The 27,424-nt window shown below is 31.0% G+C and overlaps 2 protein-coding genes across 2 annotated transcripts in view; one reads left to right on the top strand and one right to left on the bottom strand.

Moving 5' to 3' along the window:
• Positions 1 to 27,424, bottom strand: part of LOC147812596 (pre-mRNA 3' end processing protein WDR33-like) — a 612,260-nt gene that overhangs the window by 411,898 nt on the left and 172,938 nt on the right. The window lies entirely within an intron of this gene.
• On the top strand, positions 1,885 to 26,643 carry LOC147812600 (cuticle protein 14-like). The gene is made up of 3 exons (XM_087160416.1): positions 1,885 to 1,989; positions 23,338 to 23,445; positions 26,246 to 26,643. The coding sequence occupies exons 1-3, from the start codon at positions 1,984 to 1,986 to the stop codon at positions 26,507 to 26,509; spliced, it is 378 nt and encodes a 125-aa protein (XP_087016542.1). The 5' UTR covers positions 1,885 to 1,983; the 3' UTR covers positions 26,510 to 26,643.

Raw genomic sequence — 27,424 nt, 5'->3', positions numbered from 1 at the left:
AGGCTACGGAACATTAGAAGTGAGGTAGAAATAGGTCGGCTATTCAACGACGGTTATAAAATAAAATTCAATTAAAGTAGTAACAATTTTAGAAACCTAATATTATATTTACATCAAATCATTATTTATTTCATATTTTAATTATTTCCACTGAATTATTCAATCAAAATGTCACTGAAAAAATCGCAGTTTTAAAAAATAACTCGAAATTAAAAAATAGCTTTTAGTTTTGTTTCCCACCTTTATTATTCCATTTTACGTTGAACCCGTAACGTTTCATAATTCAAATTGCCTTTGTTTCGTATCATTTACGCCTGGCAAGTCTTGAAAATGAGAGCCAATTTTGAGTGCGTGAAACATGCCTACTGTTATTTCAAATCAGTATAATTTTGTTGTTGTTGTTGCTAATTCCCATCTGGTCTAACGGGGTCAGACCAGATCAATAAATCCGTTGACATTAAGAAAATCCGAAACCAGAATGGGAGAGGAATGAATGTCGTTCCAGTCCAGCCCTAAACAGTTCAAGATGTGCTCAGGTGATGCCTGGTTTTGTTAGCATTTAGGGCAAAGAAGAAAGATCTCATGATTAGCAGAAAATGTGAGACTTTTCAGGTGTCCACTGGCCAGTCGGGATAAGAGTATAATTTTAAAGCAATGAAGTGTTTTTAATCAAATAATAATCATACCACCTCAGTCTCTTGGAATCGTTTTCTTTTTCTTCTTTTTTTTAATAATAAACACAATAATATTTTCCAATAAACCTTTAACACTAAAAAAATATTTGTTTATTTGTAAAGAAAAGTGTTTCTCTAATAGCCATTTTCAATGTTTGTATTATTTGCTTGTTTTTTCCTGAAATTCAGCTTATTTTATTCATTTTTAGTTTATGCATAATTTTAAAATTATTATTGTTTGAACGATAACAAAAATCAATTCTTCACTTCAAAACTATTTTTTTGTTTTTTAAATCGGTGTTCCGCCACATTAGTCACTTAAAAGTTCTGTAGCCGGAAAAAATTGGGAAACGCAGCTCTAGGGAAAATATGTTTTCTTATGATTTTATATCCTTTACGGCATCTGTAGCGTTTAATAAAAATATATGGTAATTCAATCTTCAATATAATGCCAATCTTTTTATCAAAAAAGTTTTTGTTTATTCTATATGTACACATATTTTTAAATTTAGCTTTGGAATTTTTATTGGGCTCCATATACCCTTTAAAAAACCGCGGTTTCCATGATGAAAAGCCGAAAACAACAGTTTTCTTATAATATTAATAGACTCTTAGCAATTTTCTTAAGTTACGAAATTAGACAAGAAAGCGTATTTTCTCAAAATAAACACTTTTTCGCATTCGGATTAATATCGTTCAAATATAGGGAGTAGCTTCAATCTAGGAATTATGGTCCGAATATAATGGTCAGGAGGGCAGTCTAAAGGTTGGAATCTTTTTGAACGAAATTCATCGAATAATTCTTCTAATTTTAAAAATAAAATTTTTTCTAAAATATGATATTTTGGAAAATATTTGACCCCTTTTGCTCAAATTCTTTAGTAATAAAAATAATTAACTTTTGATAAAAACTACTTCCTGATAAAGGTATTTCCTGAACGAGAAATTTTAGCCAAATAACGCCTACATTTTTTGGCTTATCGCCACCCTCCCTGTAAATGCTGACTGCCATCTTTCTTCCCTCTCTATTATATTTATTCTTAATTCTATATTATATTATTAATTCTATATTATATTATTCTTAATTCTTCTTATTATCTTATGTTTATTTTTTTAAAAGTAATAGATATATTTATTTTAATTGAATGCGTTCATAATTAAAATTTGAAAACTATTATTTGTTTTAACAATGAATTCTTTGTGCTTTTAGTTTAATATGAATATTTCTTGAATACGTCTGAGATCAGCATTCAAGAAAATTCTTTGTTCTGAGAGAATCTGGCTGACAGATCTTCTTTTATCCCAAAATATGCGAGTAAGTTCAGACATTTTAATTTATTTTATATAATTCATAATTCTTCATCTGAATGATTGATTTCGGATAAATTTTCTATTTCTATTTTCGCTTACTTTTTATCCTTATTTTAATTTATTTCCTTTTTAATACTCATTGCCCTATTGAGGATAGAATTCGCCTCCAGTTTGTGAACCACTGCCTTAATGCATGCGCTGGGCATCATTATTATTCGGAGAATAAAGGCTTTATTGTTCGATTTATACTTGTCTGCCATGACCAACACTTCATGAAGTGATGACCCGGGGGGTGGGGCAGAGGGAACGGTCTGAAAATTAAGTGAGGGAATGAAGAACATATTTCGCTCCTCCTGAAATTTGAACATTAGCTGCTAAAATAGTCTCCTAAAATTGGTAATTTTAAAAAATAAATTTTTTTTTTACAATTTTGAAGTTATTTTCAAAAAAATAACTTTATTTTCTTTTGAAGCTTAATTAAAGGGTCAATATTGAGTTTGGCCCCGTCTGAAATTAGAAATACAGAAAAAAAAATGCTTTTTTTTTTCTAACTTTAAAACGATTTTTTTTTCCAATGCCCACCCGTGTTAACATACGTCAATTCAGGCATATACAGAGCGATTTTGTTGGCCTCTCTTTCAGGGGCACCATATTAGGTGGGCCAACGTCGCTCCCACAGTGAAGACAGATAGTACAGAGAAGGAAAGAACATTCATGCCCTGCCCGGGATTCGAACCCAGAACCTTTCTGATGCAAGGACAGTTCCCTGCCCCTTACACCAGTAAGGCCCCAGTTCCCTGCCCCTGCCGGTCGGCGCGTTTTTTTGTGTAAAAAAACTTTATTTTCCTCTGAAATTAGCGAATGACGTGCTTCGTCACTTCTGAAATTTAGACATTCATGGAAATAATGTAAAGTTAAATTGATCAAAAGAATATGAATCATATTAAATAGGGTAAATAAAAAGATTATCAAAATTGTCTAATCGTTCATGATGAAGGTGGATTGAAAAACATCAAAATTAATTGAAAACCACTGTCTAATGAAACTTAAAAGTGTATATTATAATCGCCTTTCAAAAGTTTTCTGTTTTCTTCGAATTGCCTAACAAGTTATGTTGCTTTGAGTCCTGCGTTACACAATAGGGATTCGCTCGATTTCAATAGCTTTTTTTAGTTCAAATTTTATCTTGAATTTTTTACATTACGTGTGTTTTTTTTAATCCATTTTTAACAAGATTTTTTAAACATTATTTTTTACTCTTTATGTCAGACACATATTTTATGAAACCTGGATTTATTATCATTCACAACGACATAACAAAAGTTGAATGAAATATAAATGCTAATTGCAAAGCAAAACTGAACATTTTTACTAAGAAAATTGCGAAAACAACGTTAACAAATTTTTAAAATCTGCTAACCTATTGCCGGGGTAAATTAAAAAATCAATTCTCAATTCAGATCATACATCAACTGCAGAATCTTTAAAACTGCGAAGAGTAAATGATAATCTCACATTTTTCAATAATGATTTTGATAAAGTTTTTTCTTTCTTTATTTATTTTTTTCTTTATTGTATTATTATTTTTCTGCTTCTAAAGTTGTTTACTTGGTTTCTTTAATTCTGAAAAAGATAAAAGATGGTGGAACATTATTTATTAAATCAACTATTTTAGATTGTATACGATTATTATTAATAATAATAAATTCAATTTGGAGTGAAGTAAGGTTAAATAAATGGAAGGTAAACAAAATCTCAGAGTTTTAGATTGATCGGAATTCAAAAAGTAATAACCGATAAAAGAAACAGTATTTTTTGCATTAGAAATTTTCGTAATTACAATTTCTTTAAAAAAAATCGTAATTTAAATTGAATTAATTCCATGATTTTTTTAAGAAAAGAAAAAAGATCTAAATCAAAAGTAAAAATAGCAAAACATGTGTATATATTTTCATATGTGTATTCTCAGCATGTGTATATATTTTTCGAAATTTCGACACCTATCTTTTAATTTGGTATTAGTATCAAAATTGTCATTTGAACTCAAAAATTATTAAAGTGTCCACCAAATGATTCCCCCTTAAAAACCAGTTATTAATAATAATTAGAAAGCAATGTAGAGGAATGCCTATAAGCAAAGTAGACAATACTATACATTAAATGTAGGCCATACAGAAATTTCTTTCCGTCCTCAAATCGTATTTTACACCATCATCGATCTTAGCGACACCTGTGCTATCTATATATAGACAGTAACAAGGACAGAATAAAATATTTTTTACGTATTTCTTATCATATGTATATGTTTTTCGAATATATGTTTGGAAGGGGGCTACAATCCTGTTGCCGGTGCTTTTAGGCCTGTTTAACAGATTTTTGCGATACACATTGTTAGAATTATTATTCCAAAAGGTGTGTTTGGCATCTCCTGCGAGGATGACATTTGCTGAGAGTGAGAATAATTTAGAAAAATCTCTGGCCGGAAAAGGTATCATAGCCTTTTAAGATCGGAACGCCTTATACTTTTGCGTTTCTAGATTGGAGTACTCTTTTTAGGAGAGTATAGAATTTTATAAACCTCCCTATGATTTTTAATTTCTTCTAATTCGCGCTCGAATGAGTTTTCAATAGAATTACAATTAATGGAGTACGTATCCATACAGACACCCCCTGCATACCTGCCAAGTTTCCTGTTTTTTAACGAAGATTCCTGCATTTTACGACGACTATCTCCTGTTTACATGTTTTTTCTCAAATGGTGACAAAATATCCACTGATGGTAAAAATATTTCTCTCATTCCTCAACAGATGGTGCTATTGCCAGTACTGCAGTATATTGAGTGTTAATTATTTAAGTCGAGCCGTGATGGCTCTGGGCGTTCGCCTTCCAATGAGGTGAACACGGGTTTGAATCACGGCGATGACTGCTGGTTATGAATTCCGCATCCGGCTTGCACCAACCACAGTGCTGACGTGAAATATCCTCAATGGAAGACGGATCACAGGTTAGAGTCCCTTTATCGTCAGACTAACCGTGGGAAGTTTTCCTCTCCATGCAACTCAAATGCGGTTTAGTTCAATAAAAAAATCTTCTACGAAGAAAATTTCTCACACTACTTGATCCAGGAGTTCTATTGTCTTCTAGATTGGGCTCAAAATTACAAGGCTACGGGGTTGAGCATCAGTAGTCGTAAACCCAAAATTACTTCGGTTAGTAAAAACCTCCGTTATTTTATTTATCCAATGTTGGCAGTTATGCACACCCTGTTCATGTTGTGGCTGTGAGGGCAAGAGGGGCTTCTTCCCAGTGCCCCTGTTGATGCAACACCCCCTGGAGGGTAGCACGGACGTCCTGAAAAAGACGCCCCAGCTGGAGGGGGGAAAAACAGATCCGAGTATGGTTTATGTTCCTCCCTGATGCTTCCCCTCTTCTCCTTCCCTGGATGTCGGAAGTTTTGGGGAGGATGTAGTCTCTCTCTCTCTCTCTCTCTCATCATCCTCTTCGAAGAAGGGTGTCTTCTTGACCTGCCGGCTCCTCTTCATAATCATTGCATAATTATCATCTCTATCAGCCTATCCTCTCTGTGAGTCGATTCGAGCAGAGATCTTCTTTCGGACTGGCTATAACGTCCTCTTAATAAGGCCCTCTTCACCCTTTTTTATCTCAATTTTTATTTAATCTGAAGCTTCTCTTTAAATTTTATGTAAATTGTACTATTGTTCTGCTAGACTAGTCCTGTTAGCCATGCCCAGCGCATCAATTATTCTGAAAGAGGGTCAGGAGACCCAGGTACCTCAACTATTCTAGGCGATGACGCCTCAATGACTTTAGTGGGCCGGAATAGCCTGGTTGGCAGTGGGTTGGACCTATGTCCGAGGGGTAGTGAATTCGATCCCCGCCGGCCAAAGAATTTCTATGTTGTAATGGTGACTGGTGAACGTTAAATGAAGCGGGTCATGAAGTCCTTCATGTTCCCCTAGCAAATCAATAACTCTAGTGGTACTGAATTGGAGATGGGTCTTTCTCTGGTTCGGGTAAAAATAACGATCTGTGGATGAATAAATGGATGTATGAATTGTTCCTCCCTATTAACAGGCTGTGACGCGTGTGTGTCACTGATGTATTCTTGATTATAGATGCCGCTACGGGAAAACAAGAAACGCACCTTCTGCCTTAAGTTCGCTTGACTTCCAGCAGGTTTAGATACTGGCAAGTCGCATTAGAGACAACAACAAGAAGACTTCTGTAGTTTCATTAAAATCGGAAGTATCTTTTTTAAAATAAAATTATATTTATTATTCAATTCATAATTTTATTTTTAAAAAGCATATGGTTGCTAATTTCAATTTTGAAGATAAATGGAATCTATCAATTTAGGAGAGGAGGACATCACGCTCGGCGACCGAAATTCTCTCTGGATCCGCAGAGGGAACGATTAAAGGCGCTTTTCGAAATAGTTCGAACCAATCTTCCTTGATGATAGAAATATGACTGCGTAACCTACATTTAAAGTATCCTGCTCTCAGTTTACGTTTGGCTGTTTTTCGTAGGGTCATATGAAATGATGCCTTTTTTGCGAATAATATACTATTTTCATAGCTGATGAGTTTTCAGCAGTTATTCGTCACTGTTAGGTCAAGTTTAGCCTATCTAAAGCAACCGCTGTCTTTGCTTATTTTCTGAAAATGCCGCAAAACGTTAATCCCAGTCGATACGAATTCCGCATCCGGCTTGCACCGACCACAGTGCTGACATGAAATATCCTCAGTGGTCGATGGATCATGGGTTAGAGTCCCCTTGCCGTCAGGCTAATCGTGGGAGGTTCACGAGGTCTTCCTCTCCGTGTGACGCAAATTCGGGTGAGCTCCATCAAACAGTCCTCTACGAAGACAAAATTTCTCCCATGCTTAAAATTTGATTTCTTATGAACTACTCCGTAGATTTTATTCTAATTTTGCCATTTAAAATAATTTATTTTGTAATTTAAATTTTGCCATAAATAATAGAAAATAATAAATAATTATTAAGAAGTATTTTCTTCTCAAATTATCTTAAATTTAACGAGCTTCATTGATAAGTGTAAGAATTGTTTTTAAATTACTTAATTAAAATAAAGCATTTTATATTTAGCTAATTTTCAATCTTTAAAATGAAAACGAGGTTCTCAAAGGGGTTTGTGGTTTGCTTTCGATGATAAACTAAGTCTGATAGTTTAAAAAAAAATATCGAGTGGAAAAAATACGTTTACGAGTTCGTATTAAAAGTTCTTAAAATGAATCACAATATTTTCGAATTTACTATACTCAATTCCTCGTTTAATTTATATCACACGTCTTTGGAGGCAAATTGTTATTGTTGTTATTTTTTTTAATACTTTTTATCATGTTCTTTCCTTTACCGTTCTGCTCTTTTTAATACCTCACATCTCAAAGAAAGAAACGATTACTTTGTTTATATAATAAAAGTGCAAATAACAAAACTTATAATAGTTTCTTTTCATGAATACTGTAATTTTGTCCTTCTTTGAAAAGTATTAACTTAATATTTTATTTTATATTATAACCGTCGTTGAACAGCCGACCCAATTTTTGGGTTTACGACTAGTAATGTTCAACTCCATAGTCTTGTAATTTTGAACCCATTCCAGAACACAAGGAAACCCCTGGATCATTACTCCCAGAGATATGATTTGTTATGGGAACATGGAGGACTTTGTGACTCGGCAGATTTAGTGTGCACCAGTCACCATTTACTACACGGGGAGTCTTCGGCCGGCAGGGATCGAACCCACGACCTCTTGGACATGGGCCCAGTGCCCTACCAAACAGGCTATCCCGGTCTCTTCACTTAATATTTTGGAATATTAATTGCTAATTCCATATAGTAGACGAAGTAAAAAAAAGTTCTGATTTTTATAGTCTTAATAAATAAGCCAAAAAAGGATATTTTTTTTTCGTCTTTAAAGGGGCTTCTGGATTTGCACGAGTATAGGCCAACTGGATTTCTGGTTATTATAAGATACGATCAGAATAAATAAATTACAAATAAAACGAATATCATTATCATTTACAAATTAAATCAAATGATCAAAGGTTAGAATTCCTTTGCCATTAAGGCTCCGTTAGAGATTCTCATGGTTTTCCTCTCCATATAAAATTCTATCAAAAAAATTTTCTAGTTTATCCCAATTCTCGATCTAGAACTTTCTTTGTCTTCTAGGCTGGGTTCGAAATTTAAAAAACTAGGAATAGATCATTGATAGACGTAAGCCCAAACATAGATTGGCTTTTCAATACCAGACATAAATCAAAATCATATTCGTGACTTTAAGACACAATTATAATTATAATTACCTGCACTCGTTAAATTTTTAATAGCGAAACAGGTACTAACACTGCTCCTGAATGCAAAGTGCAATTAATATATGAACTTTCTTAATAGGTTGCAATCATAGTTTAAATCCTTTGAACTCAGTGGTCGAATTAGAGCACTACAAGTTGTGAAACTACTGTAGTCACTACATTTATTCGTAGTTTGAAGTGTAGAGTGCTACTTTTTTTGTAAAAAAAAAAGTAGTATAGTAGTTTGTTACCTATAGTGAGGAGAAAAATTTAAATACCTCCATAAAGTTCGGTTCTTCATTACTGAAGTAGTAAAGCAAAGGGGGTCCCAATTAGGCTAAGTCGGGCCCTGGAGACACCTGCACTACTCTCCAACGGTCACCATGGCGCCCGTCGGTCGGTTTTGGTGTGCCCCCTGTTTGTGCCTAACGATAAAATATTTCACTTTTTTCTCATAAAATGCTATGCAAATTTTTTTGTTTTCTTAATATTGATGATAAACACAACCATAATAGAATTCGCAGGAAAAACACCTGCATCCCCACAGATATATTGATAGATTTATAAATTTAATTGAAGAAATAAAAAATTATCTTGCTGCCAAAAATCAAATATTTTTAGAACTTAGAGATCCTCTTCGGCTAGCAGATTTGTCTTTCGTAACAGACATAATGAAAAAACTAAATAATTTAGCTGCAGGGAAGGACAAACCTATATCAAGAATGATTATGATCTCGTTCAGAGCTAAGCTGGTTTTGTGGATATCACATTTGAAAATGAAGTCTCTTGTGCATTTTTCAAACATGAAAAAAATGATAGACAGCAATGAAATTGATTAATAAACATTTGTCATCAACCTCCAATTACTTCAAGATCAATTTGGGTCTTTCAAAAGGGAAATGAAATTTTAATGCACCAGTTTATTTGGTGTTTACAGAGTGGATACTATTTTTAAAGAACTGAAAATATTGAAATAACATCAATATATTGTGTTAATTGTCCTATTATATGTACAAATTAAAATGGGACATATTTATATTGTTCAAAATCTAAGTTTTAAAATATTTTATTTTAATTTGCTTTAATGCTTATTTTTCTTTTTTACTTTTTGGGCAAAATTAGTATGGTGTTGCTAAACTAATGTGTTTGTACATTACATAATTCAACAATTACTAATTTTCATCTTTGCATAACATGTAATTTTACATCCCCAAAAATTTATTTCTGGTTCTTAAGTTCTTCGATAAATAGGAAAAATAAAATAGATCTCATGATTATAACTAAATTTCCCACATTAATAAATATAGTGCAAATGAAATACTGCAGGACAATACTGCATACGCATAAAAGTTCTGACCAAATACTGCAATGTAATATTTTTCTTAGCTTGCTTGTTTCTTAGCTTGTTGAAATTTCATTATAGTTTCAAATAGCTGATAAACTGAAAAACAGATATTTCGACAGCAGAAAATCACATTTTACTTTATTCAGAATTATTTTGGTTATTGTAAATAACTTGAAAGTTTAAGTAAATATGCAAAAAAATATGCACAATTGGAACTAGTAGATTCTATTATTATTTTAAAATAAATATAATTTTATATAAAGTTGTGGCCTTTATAAATTAATAATCAGAATCTTTAAGTAGTGATTAAAATACATTGAATTTTTATTTATTAGGTATTGTGTTGGGTGTTTTATGCATGGGAGGATCTTTGTGCTCTGCTGAAATGCATGATTGCCTTTCTTGTTGCTACACAAACTATATAAAAGTGTAGTCATGCTTAGATTCGAGGCAATACATAGTACAATTGCTATTGTCTTGTGTAAATTATATTAAAATCTCAATAATCTGATATTTACAGAAATTATTCTTCTCTAAATGAAACTTATTTTTAAAAAAAATTGTCAGAAAAACCAAAAATTAAAAAGTGAAAGACATTTATTTATATGCTTTTGTTTTGTACTTACCATGCATTTATCATAGTTGAATTGAACTTTAAAAAAAAAATCCAGGTTTAGCAAAATATTTTACTTAATTTGATACATTGTTTATTATTTTTTGAGCAATTCTGAGCTTCACTTTTATATATGTTTGTTATTATGACTATCATTTTGTGCTTCTATTACCATATTTTAAAAATACACTAAGAGTAAGAATAGGTTGGTCATTAATATGCATGCTGCTTCAGTAATCAGATCAGTAATTGTAGGAAGGATTTCACATGAAAATTTAGTAGAGAGAAAAATTCTTTTGATTTTCAACGTAACTAAGTTAGGAGAATTCTTTTAAGGTCCTTGAAAAGTCTTTTTTCTTTGTATAGAATAAATTTTTCTACAATAACAGGTTGATTCATATTTATTGCAGCTAACCTAATCAAATGGAAAACTTGCTTGTAAATATAATTGAAAGTTCACTTGAATATTTTCTAGTCTTAAAAAATGAACTAGTTTAAAAAATAATACCAGATACAGGGCCCTCACTAAGCACTCTTCACCTCACTAAATGCAATAAAATTGTAAATTCGGCAAACCAAATAGTGTTTTGGTGAAAGTATTGGCGAACAATTTTTTCTGCCTAAATATATATATATATATATATATATATATATATATATATATATATATATATATATATATATATATATATATATATATATATATATATATATATATATATATATATATATATATATATATATATATATATATATATATATATATATATATATATATATATATATATATATATACAGGGTGTCCCAGTTAAGCGTTTCAGAACTTCTAAGAGGGATAGGGGGCATCCTGACGACTCGAAATCATATAGCAATGTGGGGTCGGAAATGCTTTCCTGAAGCGGTGACGTACACAGAAGCACCATAAAGAAAAGAGACCGTAAGTGAAAAATCGTTTTAATAATACATTGAAAAAAATATATGGCCTCCTCGGTCACCGACCTATCATGTCTTGATTTCTGGGGTCATATGAAAACACTGGTTTATGACACCCCTGCTGACAATGCTGAGGAGCTGGTTGCAAGAATCGTAGTAGCTGCCGGAGAAATTCAAGATATGCCTGGAGTATTGCAGAATGTTCGGATGTCCATGCACCCGAGATGTGAGGTGTGGATTGTAGCCGGTGGTAGAAACTTCGAACACTTACTTTGACCCATGTGCCTTATGCTTTTTTCAATGTATTATTAGAACGATTTTTCACTTACGGTCTCTTTTCTTTATGATGCTTCTGTGTACGTCACCGCTTCAGGAAAGCATTTCCGACCCCACATTGCTATATGATTTCGAGTCGTCAGGATGCCCCCTACCCCTCTTAGAAGTTCTGAAACGCTTAGCTGAGACACCCTGTATATATATATATCTTCCTTGATGTTGAAAAGTGCATCAAAATGAATTTTTCTAAACAAATCTTGTATTTTTTATTTAATTACAGTTATTTTCCTTAGATATGTTGCATAACTAATTAGAGCTATATTGAGTCCAGATAATGTAAGCAACAAAGGAGATTATATAAGCATCAGGAAGAAAAAAATAAAGTAAAATGTGCAATACAGATTAATATGTTCGTTAGCTGGATCAGGCGGTATCGCATGACGAAAAGTTTCTGTCAATTAAGCAGATTAAATGGTAGCTAGATGCATGTTATCACCCAACTATTTTTTTGGAAAATATTTGTTCTCAATACAATATCATATTGCTTATTAAAGTAAACTTATTGTAAAATTTAGAAATTAAAGCGTTTACTAAAATAAAAAAATGTAACTTTAATTCTTGTATTCTTGAACCAATCCAGAAAACAAGGGAACCCCTGTATTAGTACCCCCAGAGGTATTGATTTGTTATGGGGACATGGAGGACTTTGTGACTCGACAGATTTAGCGAGCAACAGTCACCATTTACTACCCGGGTAGTCTTCGGCCGACGGGGATCGAACTGACGTCAACTTGAACATGGGCCAAGTACCCTACCAACCAGACTATCCCGACCCCTTCACTTAATATTTTGGAATATTAATTGCTTATTCCATATAGTAGATGGAGTAAAAAAAAGTTCTGATTTTTATAAAGTTTTAATAAATAACCCAAAAATGCACATTTTTTTGCGTCTCTAGAGGGGCTTCTGGATTTGCATGAGTATAGGCCAACCCGATTTTCTGGTTAGTATAAGATACGATCAGAATAAACAATTATAAATAAAATGAACATCATTTACAATTATAGTTAAATCAAATGATCACAGGTTCCTTTGCCATTAGGCTCCGTTAGAGATTCTCATGATTTTTCTCTCCAAATGAAATTCTATCAAAAATTTCTTCTAGTTTATCCCAATTCTCGATCTAGAAGTTTCTTTTGTCTTCTGGGCTGGGTTCGAAATTAAAAATCTAGGAATAGAACATTGATAGACGTAGACCCAAACATGGGTTGGCTTTCCAACACCGGACATAAAATTATGTGACTTAAAGACACGATTACAATTTTTATCGTAAATTACAATTAGTTGCACTCGTTATATTTTTAGCAGCGAAACAGGTTCAAACACTGCTCCTGAAACCAATGCTAGTAAAGTGCAATTTATATATGAACTTTCATAATAGTTGCATACAAATCATAGTTTAAATCCTTTGAACGTTGAACTTAGTGGTCGGAATTAGAGGACTACAAGTTGTGAAACTACTGTAGTCACTACCTTTATTCGTTGTTTAAAGTGTAGAGTGCTACTTTTTTTGTAAAAAAAAAAGTAGCATAGTAGTTTGTTACCTATAATGAGGCGAAAAACTTAAATACCTCCATAAAGTTTGGTTCTTCATTTCTGAAATAGTAAAGCAAAGGGGGTCCCAATTAGGCTAAGTCGGGCCCTGGAGCCACCTGCACACTAATCTTCCTGCTTTGCACTACTCTCCCACTGAATAAAATGGAGGGGAAAGAAAGTTTTTTATTGGTGAAAAAAAAACTGACAGCTTAAAAGCTCATGCTTTGAGCATTAAGTATTACCAATCTCATTTTTATTAATTTCAAAATGTTTCCTTTTTCACATGACAATACACAATAATTTCATGGTAGTTATGTAAAAATAAACTTAACTATCTTCAAAAAACAATTTTATTAAAAAAATATTACATATCCGTTAATACAAAAAATACAAGTATAATTAAAACAAAGCATTAAAAAATATTTTTAAAAAATATATGTTTTTAACATTAAATGTCAACACTACAGATCAAATTGAAAAATTTACAGATGAAACAATGAACTTGAGTGAATGGTGAACATACTTTTTTAATGGAGTTAAGCATACTAAAACTTCGACATAAAAAGTATTTTACGAATTCGGAACGTCTTGCAGCCTGCCTTTAAAAAAATTAAAAGGTTCAGTATCATATTCCTATATAACATCTTTTTCAAACTGACAGGTAATATTTATAAAAAATTAAATTTATATAAAGAAATTTTAATGTTCTGTTAAATTTTATATTTTTGGAATTATATATATTACAATTTTTGTTTAATGATACATACTTTTAATAAATTTTTTTAAAAAAATGAACAAATATTTTCAAATATAATAATGTTCATAATATTTTTATTCAGGAATATATCTCAATATGATAGATTGAAAAGTAAAAAAATTCATGCCAATTTAGTTTCAGAATTGCCTATCAACATAAGTACTTGAACATAGTAATTTTTTCAACAAAACTTTTAAAAAGTTTCAATAAATACAAAATGTATCACTTTTCTATAGACCCAAGAAATTCTGCTTTTTTGTTTAATCTATTAAGAATTAATAGACAATTTCAAATTGTAAAAATTAGTGATTTGTTGAAATGTGGAACTATCCACAAATAATTCTACTAAATGATTGAAGTATCTTATACAATCCACCCACTTTCTTATTTCAGAACTTTCAAAATTCTGAATTGAAGAGGTGTATTCAAATTAATACTTTTTAAATGTCATTTAGTTGCATTTAAAATTAGCGATACTTCAATCAAAAATATTAAAATCTAATTAAAAAAATTAATTAATTTACAATTTTAAACTAAATTTTACATTTTTTAAAGAGCTCATAGTATGAAATTATTTCATTTGGGAGTTAAATAACTAATCGAATTTTGAAACTAATAAAAGAAAAAAAATATTTTATTTAACATATACTTCTTTTAAGTTGTATTTTTTATTAAATTTTAATCTGTGATTTGAAAAACGTGTTTCTGAAGTTTTTTATGTTACAGGGTGCGTAGCCAGGTTTTTCAACAAAAAATAGGCACCTTTTAAGTACTTTTCAAGCACCCAAAAAATATTTTTAATTACTCTCCAAAGAAAAAAAATCGTAATTAGGATCTGTGAAATAATAAAAAAATTTTTCCTCTCTCGTTTAAAGTTCTTAATTTATAAACATAAAATCAATAAAATTTAGAAACATTGTCAAAAACTTTATATAATCATGATAAAATAACTAGTTTCTGATAAATATTACAGAGAAAATTGGGAAACTCATGCATTTTTTGTAATTTAGAACGTCAATCGATATGGCAAAGAAAAAATCTCCTTTTAAAAATTAGAAAATTAAGCACTTTTTACAAACCCTGAATAAAAAAAAGCACCTTTAAGGGCTTTTAAAAAACATAAATCAAAAACAAGCACCTTTAAGCCCTTTTTAAAAACACTACGCACCCTGTGTTACTATTCAAAAAGCGTTTTTTTTTCCTATAACTATTGTGGCATACGTGTGCATTATTCCTTGATTAAAAAAAATATATGTAAAAATGAGACTTGAATAAATGATATTATTTAACAGGAAATACTGTTTGGAAAGGAGGAAAAGATCTGAAATTATCAAACAAATAGTAAAAATATTATCAACAATTTCAAACATGTGATATAATTATTATTGAGTAAATGATATTTACAAGCACTTACGTTTAAGATGCATTAAATAAATTTTACAAAATGTGGTTGAACAAAGATTACAATAAATACTCCACCACAAGGACAAAACCTTAACCAACGTTGATCCCAAAATCTTGTGGCAGCCAATCGTACTCCAGCTTTTAATATGGAGGAACTATAACATCTGTAAGAAACAGTATATTCTGTAACAATTGTAATCAAAGAAATACAAATTACACAAAAACCCTGCTAATCTGAAGGAATTGGGAGATTGACTGTTCACCTTGTTAAATTCCATAATTCAGATAGCAATTTTTGCTGTCATAATCAAAGCTGTGTCAGGTTTCCCTCTCAAATTTAGAAATTAAATTCCCATACCTTTCCAAGAAAATTTTAGAAAATTCCAGAATATATTTTTTCAATATGAGGCAAGATCTCATCAGATATATAATTTTTTATACAATAAATTACAATTACTTTTTGATCAAAATTATATCACATATTAATTTTGCATACCTGCATACATTGTAGAAGTAAAATAAACAAAAAAAATTAATAATTCAAAATTGGAAATAATATAATCATTTAGATTTAGCGAAGTAAGAAACATGTATGTAAACCTTAATTTAAAGAAGATTTTTTAAACCATTATTTACCACTGCGTAAACTATTTTATAACCCTAGTTAAACAGCCGACCCAATTGTGGGTTTATGGCTACTAATGTTCAACTCCGTAGCCTTGTCATTTTGAATCCAATCCAGAAGACAAGGGAACTCTTGGATCAATCAAGTATTGGAAGAAATTTTCCGTCATGGAGGACATTTTGATAGAAATAACCTGCATTTGCGTTACATGGATAGGAAAACCGCGAAAACGTCTCAAGCGTAGCCTGACCACAAAGGGTACTTAAACTATTAATACTCAACATATACGGAGAAATTTGAGAATATACAGGCAAACAGGAGATAGTTGTAAAATACAGTAGTCCTTGTTTAAAAAAAAACAGGAGACTTGGCAGGCACGCTTTTGTAAAAAATGACATTTCAGTAGATGGTTTACCATGTAGATTTTAAAATGCATATAAATGTATATAAATTGTATTAAATGTATATAAATTATAGATAGAAGCGCTATTTTAAGCACAAAATCTGAAAAAATTGATACATCTGATTACATCTGATCATCTTAGATCTGATTAAAAGCCAAACTTAATTTACGCAGAAAGCCTAAAAACAAAGAATTAGAACTGAAAATATTGTTAGATTGAAGAAGAAATTTAAAACAAATTTTTAAACAAAAAGTAGTTTTCACAAATTAATGATATAGTTTTAGTTATAATCCAAAAAAGTTCAACCATGTACCAGCAAAGTTTTTACTAACTATTTACTTTTTTGTGAAAGTTATTCACTTTGAAACTCATCAGCTAGTTATCATTATTTTTAAGATTCGTTCCAGGTTTTGGCCAAAACTTGAAAAAACTTTAGACAAACCTAAAAAACAATCAATTTTAAAATTGATGATAACAATAAGTAACCAATGAGGTTCATTGTCTAACATATATTTCTATTATTCTGTGTAAAAATTTTGCAATGATTAAAGTTTTTCAGAAATATAAAAATTGGAATACTAATTTGTGAAAAATATTTTTTGATAAACAATTTCCTGTTTCAAATTAGTTAAAAATACTTAGTTTTTGAAAATAAAGCTTGTTTTTTAAGCATTTTGTTATTTCCTAACCATAAGGTGGGTGTATGATGGCAGACTAAATAATAATTAATATATTGTTTCATAAAGATTTTTTATATTTTCCCAATTTCTATCCAAAATAATGCTTCTGTCTAAAATTCATATAATTGTCTACACTAAAAATCTACATGTTAAGCTCATTTAAATTTCACTTTTTACAAAATTTAATATTTTGCAAATTTTCTACGAAGAAATAAGTTTCATTGCTAATTGAACAAAATTATATTTAATTTCTGACAAAATATTGCCTTTCATAACAAAAGTGCTATTTAGAATTTAATTGAAATTTTAATAAAAATTCTGGAAAAGTCAGGAGATTTTGTTACTAAGTTTGAGTGAAAAATTACCATAATTCTTATCATATTCATTTTTAGCTTGTGCAAAACACATTCAGACTTAGACTAGATGTCATTCCAAACCAGTAAATTGAACTGTCTGTAACACTTTATTTTAAGACTATTATTTATTTTAAGACTATATAACTGATGAAACAAAGAAAAAATTAATTACGTTCATCATGCTAAATATTTTCAAAATGATAAGTAGTTTTTCATTGCATACCTGCCAACATTGGAGAAATAAAATAACAGTGATTTTACAAAACCATCCCAATTTCGGGTTTATGACTACTCGTGTTAAGCTCAGTCACCTTGAACTTTTGAACTCAATCCAGAAGACAAGGGAACTCCTGGATCAAGTATTGGGAGAAATTTGTTTCAAGGAGAACTTTTTGGTGGAACTACCCTGCATTTAATTTACATGTAGAGGAAAACCATGAAAACCTCCCACACGTTAGCCAGAGGACAAGGGCACATAATTATACAATATTAAATTACTATACAATGATAACTTGTTATATATATAATTACACAACATACAAAAATTACGGTTGTATACTGAGAGCAATAAAAATAATTATTTTAATAATTGTTCTCACCTGGTACATTGTCTTACAAGTGATGGAATACGTCCTAAGCTAACATGCTTTACAGTATCAGTCTCGTGAAATTGAGGAATGGTTCCTTCAATGGTGTGAACTTTACTGTTGTACCGTAAAAACTCAGGTTGAGAGTTGTACTCAAACTGTAAAGGTAAAGATTTCATAAACAAGGTTAGTAGTCAAATCTTAAAACAAAAAATAAGCTCCTTTAAGAACTTTTAAAGCTCTCAAAAAATATTTTCAAGCACTATTTACATTAACAAAATGAAAAAACATGATAAATAAAATGATAAAATAAATAGTTTTTGACAAAAAACTCTTCTTTAATAAAGAGATTTTTTAGTTCGATATCAGGGAGTGGAAAATGAAGTCTGAGAATATCTTGCAAAATGCAGCACATGATAGAGCAATAATCTCACCGAACTCAGCTCAGTAGACGGTCATACGAACTCACAAGTATTTCTTCTAACATGGATACTATGGACCAATGGTGGGATTGTGGTTGAATGAATTGTGAAAACGTTGCCTAGAACAATGTGAAAAGCGTGTGTGAGAAAACTACGTTTTGCATAATAGGTGGGAAAAATTGACAGGGTAAAGAAAAAAAAGTCCTTTTCCAAAAGAGAAAATTAAGCACTTTTTAAAAACACCCTATGAAAAAGCACCTTGATGGGCCTTTAAATAACAAAAATAAGCATCTTTAAGCACTTTTTAAAAACGTTACACACCATGAACAGGGCTAGGCTAGCAACACCTAAAATTAAGATATATTAAAGCATCATGATAAGAAAACAAATAATGTAGTATTATTGTTTCCCAGTAGATTTCCATTGACTTTAGAAAATATTGATCCTTAGGAAACATTACATCCAAATTTCCTTACACTAGAAGTAGGTTCCCTATTTTGAATTGGTAAGAAGTGAGTTCCCTATTTTATTCACCTATTAATATGCACATTCATAACTATTCTCTCTAATGATAGACAAAACAAAAAAATTTAGAACTTGGATAATCAAGACACTTGCAAAGGAATGATGTAATTTGATGCTCAGATTTATTATAAATTATCTCCATAAAGTTATTCAGAAAAATATTTTATACATACAGTAGGACTTTGATATGATGAGGCTGTCAGATTGGACAAAAACATCATAAATTAGAAGATGTCATTTTATCAGAGATTTAAAAATCGCCATTATAACTGAAATTCCCATGAAAGTGCATACAAATTTAACTACATTTTGTTATTTTTGTTTGTTTACTCTCATCTTACTAGAAGGCTACGACCCCTGCTCGCTCTGCTCACCAATCCCCACAATCGATTCTCGTTCATCATTGTTTATTTCTTTTTAAATGCCAATATTTTCCACAAACACGCAGAACATTTTGGTTTCCAAATAAACAATCATTTAGCTTTATGCAAGAACATTTGCTAACATAACGAAATGGATGATCACTTGAATTTGTAAACTAATCCTTTCTTCTTCTTCTTCTTGGGCACTACAGCCTATGACAGGCCAAGGCCGTCCTAATAAGTTTTTGAGATCTTGATCTATTCTGTGCCATGGCCTTCCAGTTAGTTTTTCCGATTATCTTTAGGTACCTCTCAACTGTGTCTAGTCACCTAGTCGGTGGACGACCCCTTTTTCTTGTACCTACTGGTTTAAAAAAGGTTAATTTTTTTCAGGGTTTTGGATAACAGATCTATAAAGGTGTCCTAGCCATTGAATGCGATTGGCAGGGATGAGATTGGCCAAAAGGCAAAAAAGCTGAATTTCCACACTAGTAAATTTTACGCACGCGCAATCGTTTCATAATAAATTCCAGACAGTTTAACATAATAAATAACAATGTGTTGACATAAAATTGTGTATTTATTTATTACATAAATGATTACATCGATACTTAACATTTAGTAAAAAGAAAAATTACAAATTGAAAAAATAAAGCTAGAAATTATATTTTTCTTTAGTTCACATAAGAGTCAATTATTACTTGAAAAACTACCTGTTTAGCAAATTAAAACTACGGAGAAGAAACATTAATATTCCATTTCCTTTAATAAATACTGTTGCGTGATTTATAGCAAAAAACTTTTACAATTGGAATCACTATGTTCATATTATATTCTAATCTAACTAGAGCCCTGCGAAACGTATCAATAATTGTGAAGTAGAAATATATAGTAACTCCTTAACATACAAAAATTGCTATTTTAGTTTGAAAAATTACATAATCAGGAACTGTTTAGATAATTATTTTTCATTAGATAAGAATTTTGCATTTTATAGCATAAATAACAGCAACACTATTTTTTAAATTTTGGATTTTGATCCTGTTTCAAAAAAAAAAATAAAATAAAAATAAAATAAAATAAAAATTGAATCATTTCTCAAGTGATTGCTTTTGTTTGCTATACATTTTATTTGCTATATTTAGTCGTTAGCCCATCTTCAAACATCTGGTGACAAATCCTACTTTTTCTTCTTTGAAAGCACAGAATGTAAGTTTTGAATATATTCTCTTCCAGTTTCGCTGATGTTGTAACACCTACATATACTAATAATCATCGATATAAAAACAGTGACGTCTGAATTATGAAAATACGAGCTATCTGGCTGGCAGGTAAAAATGAGAAAAATTTTACCTTCTGCGCGTAAAAGCGGAGAAAATAGCTAAAATAAGTACAAATGCGGAAGGGTTGGTAGCTATGTAGTTTGAATTTTCTGTTTACCTTTGAAAAATCGGAAATAAATATAATTATTTTATTTCAATGGCAGAATTTTCTGAAGAAGTGGAAATCCGCTAAAAAACGGAAAAAATCTCATCCCTGGATTGGCCTTTAATAACATGAACTAGGTCTGGTTGTTCATACTTTTTTTTTTTTTTTTTGAGAGAGAGGGGGGGGGGATACTTAGAAGAATTTTTGGTGCAGTTTAAGCGAATAACAAATGGCGCACCCTTTACAATCATGAGTTATATTATGTAAAATAATCCTTTGGACTATAAAAAAAAAGTTTAGCCAAAAGAACACAGTATGTGTGACTCAATCAGAAGAAATAAATGAAAAGTAATTTTACTCCTTTACAAAATTTATACCAATTCAAATAGAGAAAGGTTATCAAGGGTCTGCCCAAACATTTTGTGAAATGTCCTGTTTTTGTAAAATTGTGAAAAAACTACTCATATATTTGTGAATATAAAACAAGCGGTAAGTCACACTCTTTCAACCAGGGTCCTACTTTTGTGAATTTGTGCAAATAGGGTCTTGTTATTGCAAAAATTGCTAAAAGCCTTTTCACGAAGTTTTTAAATTGCAAATAGATACAAGATTCTGTTCAACAATGGCTGCTACTAAATTAGAGATGTTACATACAAATATTTTGTATTTAGCCTATACTGCTCAACGCAGAATATTCATTTCGGACGAATAATGGAAACAAATTCACTCACATTTTTAATAATTTTAATTGACATATTTTAAATAACACAACTTAGTTATGTATCACTTTTAATGTATTACACATTAAGTAAACTTACAATTCTTAAATTTACAATATTTTATTTCAAAAATTGCTAGAAATAAATTTTTATTACATAATAATCTGTTAATTAATGTTAAGAATAATTAATTGATTATGAATCGAAAATTGATCAATTATTCATTTACAAAAAAAAAAAATAAATCATTTAATACCAATAAGAATGTGCACACGATGCTTGTAAAAGTAGAACTATTTTCTTAGAATACAACATTTGAAATTTAAACTTAGGGAAACTTGGAAAACTTAGTTCGTTTCGAATGGTCTTTCCTTTTTTTTTCCCGGGAAGGGTTTATTCGATTAACAAAACAATGATGAGGATAAAGAAATTTGTGAAGGGTCCAATTAAAGGATAAATTATTTTGTGAAGGGTCCGTTTTTACGGAAAGATATTTTGTGAAGGGTCCGTTGACAGACCCAAATTTCTTCTAAACAGACCCCTGGTTATTAGCACTCCTTAAGTTTTATTTAATATTTTTAAAAATTTCACTGTAAATATTAAGATTTATATCTGACAACACATAATCTCTCTCTCTTTTGTAATGTTTGATTTACAACAACTCATATGTGAGTTAATAAAGTAAAAATAAATAAATAAAGATTTCGTGGCGAAAAATAAATTTTCTACAACAATAGATAACATTTAAAGTAAAAAATCTAAAAAAAAAAAAATCACAAAAAGGCATTTTTATTTGCAATGACTATCAAGCAGGTGGGAATTTCGAAAAGAACTCTCGTTAAATGCTGCTCTCCATCAGCACATTAAAATTCAACTCTGTAGTTTCATTTAAACAGCTATTTTCTTTTACTTTAACGGTTACCCAAGTTGTTGTATCCCGAAATAACAATAGAATCATACTTTTTTTTCTTGCACACATTTCAAGTTTCTAAGTCTTATACTTTTTGAGCAGAAAAAGCAAAATGTAATGTAAAGCAATGAAAAATTAAAAAAAAAAAAGGTAGAAAATTCACACAAAAAACTTTTAAAATTGTTAAATTCTTTGAGCAAATTGAAATTTTTAAAATATTTCCTTGTTAAGTTAATAAACAAACACGTGGGAATCTTTTAACATGCCAAATTTTGACTCTGTAGTGGTATCCCTGCAGTCTGCGAACGATGGTATTTTTTCCAACAAGCTTAACAATTAATTTTTTAATGATAATTTTTTTTATTCCATCACAATTCCTGAGCACTTTTCTAAGTATCTTAGTAATTTCAAGTTTTCATGCAGCAAAACAAAATATAATGAACACTCAAAAGAGTTTTTATGATTTTTTAATAAAGAGAGAATACACAAAGAATTTTCCAACAATTCTAAAATACTTATTCTTTTTTGTTGAAAGATGACTTGGTAAGTTGTTGAAACATGGTATTTCAAGGCAATAATATTAGAGGACCCTCTAAATACCGTGATTTTTTAACATTATTAATATAGAAGATTAAATAGAACCAAGCTGAAAAGACGCTAAAAGTGAGAAATCGTCATTGACGGGTATATATATATTTAAAACTGCATAAACATTTAAAATCTGTTTGTAATTCTGTCTACTAGCACGCTCATTTCCTTCATTTTTCTGCATTTGAGAATTACATGTCTAAGTAATGCACCATGATTACTTAATATTCACATCTCCTCTGCAACCTTGGCCACAATTGACGTATTATAATGCGTAAGCAGATTACTCCTGTTATTGTTATATGTTATATGTTTGTTATATGTTTGTAAGGTAAGTACACACTACCTTACAAACTGTGAAAAAAAGTGGCGACTACAGTAGTTTCACCAGTTGTAGTGCGTTATTACCAACCACGGCTAATAACACGTATTACAAGGTTTATCCTGCACGGCATTTAAAAACTTTTAACTCTTTTCTAGGTTTTATTACGGGTTTCAATGTGTGTTGTGTTTGCTGTGGCTCAAGAAATTGTCATACCTGTTGGGATGAATGGCAACGATACTGTCACATTTATTAGAAACCGAGATGTAGGTAATCATTTTGTTACCAGTTTCATAATAATAATAATCAGTATTTTTTTTTAGAATTTACTGATATTTTACTGACCCGTCACAATAAAATTCTGTTCGTAAACTTAGATCAATTATTTAGCTTCTGAGATTGAAAATCGGTTAAGGATCAAACCAGAGGAACGAGTGTTGCTCCTCCTAGTGGAGAAACTTTGCATTTGGACAGTTAATATCTGTACTAACAAGCTCTCGTATAGACCTTTTTAGGTTTGTACAATTGAGCTTTAATTTTTCAGTTGATCAGTAATTTTTTTGGATTGTGAAAATATATCCTTATCGTATTGACATTTAAAAACGAAACTAAAATGGAAAAGTTTCATATTCTAAAGCAGTGGTTTCCAAAAAATGTTCCGCGGAACCTTTAGGAAGGGTCACAGGGGCTCCGAAGGTTGGAATTTTTTTTTAACCAGCAATAATTATATTTGTATCTTATCCAAAATCCGGAATTTATTTAATATATATCGGTTATTTATATTAAATTATTTAAGTAAAATGTTAATCTAAACACTAGCACAATGGAATTAATTCTTTTTAAACGACAATACAATTATGAAAAAGATATGCAATTATAAAAAATTTAATGAATATTTATCATTTAGCTGTTCAATTCGAAATAAAGTAATCAAATTAAAGAATAAAGTATTATGTTTCTCTGATAACTATTCTCAACATTTGTAAAAGTATAAAAAGAGAGTAAATTAGTTGATTTAAAAGGAAAATTGTTTGCTATTCGTTTAGTAAAGAAATAAAGCGTCAGAATGACATGAACCACTGTCAGATCGGGATGTTTACGAACCTATTCCTTCCTAGTAGCCACATTTATAAAATTCTTTGATAAAATGGGGTAGCAAAATACAAACACGAGGAACTAACAAAATCGCTATCTAACTTTGGCGAATTACTATTAAGGAAGACTGGATTAGAAACATCAAAACCTGCTTAATTGCTGAAGAAGGTGTTTGTAACACTTCTATCTAGAGTCGTGGTGGCTCGGGGAATTCCAATGAAGTGAACCGGGTTCGAATCCTAACGACGGCTGGTCGATACGAATTCCGCATCTGGCTTACACTGACCGCAGTGCAGACTTAAAATATCCTCAGTGGTTGACGGATCATATATTAGAGTCTTTTTGCCGTCCGACTAACCGCGGGAGGTTTTCCTCTCCGTGTGACGCATATGCGGGTTAGTTCCATTAAAAAGTCCTCCAAGAAGGCAAATACTCCCAATACTTGATCTAGGAGTTCTCTTGTCTTCTGGGTTGGATTTAAAACCAGAAGACTACAGAGGTGAACATTAGTATTTGCAAACCCAAATAATTGGGTCGGCTGTTCAACAACGGTTATATAAAATAAAGTATTAAATATCATTTCTTCTACGTTTCCTTCTGCTACCAAACAAGTTTTTTTGGTGATAGTTTGTCTCGCCCTCCATGTTAAAGACTCGTTACATTTTGATAGTGTTTTTTTATTTCCTTATTGATTAAGTATTTTTCACAAGGGAACTAAAAATTATGTAAAAGGCCATGATTTAGAATTACTTTACTTGTTTAACGAAACTGACACTCTATTTTGCGCTTACCATTGAAAATCAATCTCCATAAATATAAACTATTTTATTTCGACTAAGTTAAATATTGATATTCGTATAAAATCTCTGCCATTAAATACTTTGGTAAGCCATAATTTGTAATTGGGGGTCATTTAAATATTCTGATTCAAATATATACTGATTTTTGGCAATTTTGAACCCCTTTCCCTATTGTGAGCAAAAATAGGCTAATAACTAATGCTTATCTGAGAAACTCTCAGAATTTTGCTTTAATTTTACAGAGCAGCGATGACTCAGTGGCACTGAACTGTCGCTGTTTAACACGGGGGTTCGACTCCAACTTGAAGCCCAACAAAGCGATGGGTGCTAGCTTGTGTGGGAAGTAAAGGAGGCAAAATGTTGTCTGCATTGTCGTTATAGTGATTGGTTGTCCTTGTTGCAAGAATGCTGCTGTACTTCTTTTTAATTTTATTATTGTAACCTAATTTTGGAATTAGGTAAAAATAAAAGATATAACTTAGTATAAAACAAAACTTTCATTTTTAAAGCAGTGTTTATAATTTTGAAAAGAAGATTCGATTTTTACTTTTTCAGAAAATATTTAAAATTATCGAATTTTACTGTTTTGCGTAAGTATTGCTTAAACCCTTATAAACCCCCTAAAAAATAAGCAAATCACAAACCCACCTCCTCCGTTTAGGAGCTTATGTATGATTCGGTCTCGCAGTGGACTAATCGTAAAGACACGGTTCCTAGTAGAACAAAGAAGTCAAGCATCACTGGCTGTGGTCAGTAAGCGGTGGGTGACCACTTTGATCAGCCTGGGTAGGGATCGAGGTTGCACGGTATTGGTCGTCATTAAACCGTTCTACCGTGAAAAGCTCAATTTCGCAAGAGGCCATCTGGCTACCGAAGCAGGGAAGCCATCCTCTCTGCAGAGGATCACAATTGCGATGGCATGTCTTCGGATCATTCTGATGGGCAGACCGTTGCCAATAGCCCATTGTGCAGCTCTAGAACCACCTACCTACGTATTATTCGAACGACCCTTTACCCAAATTATCCCATTTAGAACATAAGGGAACAATAATTATACTTACTCATAAACTAATATTTTTAATCACAATATGCTAAACTTACTATACACGTACATTATCACTATACAAATATTATCCACTAAAATTACTATTACTATACTTATGTTTTACAGGCATTTGGCAATTACGATGAAGGATATAACGGAAACCAGTTAACGGGTGGTGCCTCTTTTTACAGAGAGAAAGGTTACGCAAACGGAACCGGTTCCTATGGGTACACAACCAGAAATGGCCTCATAAGAATTGTGACATACATTGCCGATAAGGATGGTTACAGAGTCTTGACCAACGAACCTGGAGTAGGGACTCAACATTCTTCTAATCACAAAAGAAACGGAACCATCTGCACTGACTCCCGGTTCATCTGGTTCGAATAATGAATTTGCACATATGGTGGCAGCGAGTGATGTAGTAGGAAATTATGTCGTTTTGCCCAATATTCACAGATTCTCAACTCGTTGAATATGTTTGAATACAGCTGTTAAATATTTGATAAAAAATGACAATAATAAGGAACTTGAATAAAATCCTATTCAGGCGAATATTCTCTCTTTTCTTTTTTTATGGGGGATGGGGGACATTTTTTTCTACGAGTTCACATTCTGCCATGTAATGTTGAAAAAATATTGTAAGTGAAAAAAATTTCGAGATTGAGATTTTAATAATATAGGCATTTTTGTATGATACGCTACATATTGGGGGGGGGGGAATCTTTTTTTCCAAAAATAATTTTTTTATGGTTTTGAATTCTCTGAAAATTCTATTTTGGCTTTTATAGTGTGGCTTATATAGAATGGAGAGAAAATGGTAGTCAAGTCACTTTTCCTCTCGGTGCACTTACGTTGTTTTTTCACTTGCACTGGGACACTATGATTGTTTAATAAAAATAAGCAATATTCAATTTAAGATGCTTGATTAAATAATGATTAAATGAAAACAACTTGAATAAAACACAAATAAAGGTACAGAAATGGACATACTATAGGTTCTGTAACTTAAAAAAGAACTTTTCCCGATGTCTAAACACCAAATAACAGTAGTGACTGTCATTTGGTATTTGGACACTGAGGGAAGTTATTGACTATGTCTATAGAACCAAATATATATAACAAATATATATGTCTATAGAACCGAATATATATATATATATATATATATATATATATATATATATATATATATATATATATATATATATATATATATATATATATATATATATATATATTGAAAGTATTTTAATTTATTTTTCAAAATTTCTTTAAAAAAAAGAAATAAAAGCAACTAATTGA

Source organism: Parasteatoda tepidariorum, chromosome 4 (genome assembly GCF_982258835.1).
Source record: "Parasteatoda tepidariorum strain Cologne lab strain chromosome 4, Ptep-v5.0, whole genome shotgun sequence".
In the NCBI taxonomy this organism is placed as follows: Eukaryota; Metazoa; Arthropoda; class Arachnida; order Araneae; family Theridiidae; genus Parasteatoda; species Parasteatoda tepidariorum.
The sequence above is the reverse complement of the archived record's forward strand: the minus strand, read 5'-3'. Positions and strand labels throughout refer to the sequence as shown.

Excerpts from the sequence above, each read along its gene's own strand:
- LOC147812600 (XM_087160416.1), top strand. Across the intron at positions 23,446-26,245 it reads CATTTATTAGAAACCGAGAT|GCATTTGGCAATTACGATGA; the intron begins GTAGGTAATCAT and ends TATGTTTTACAG.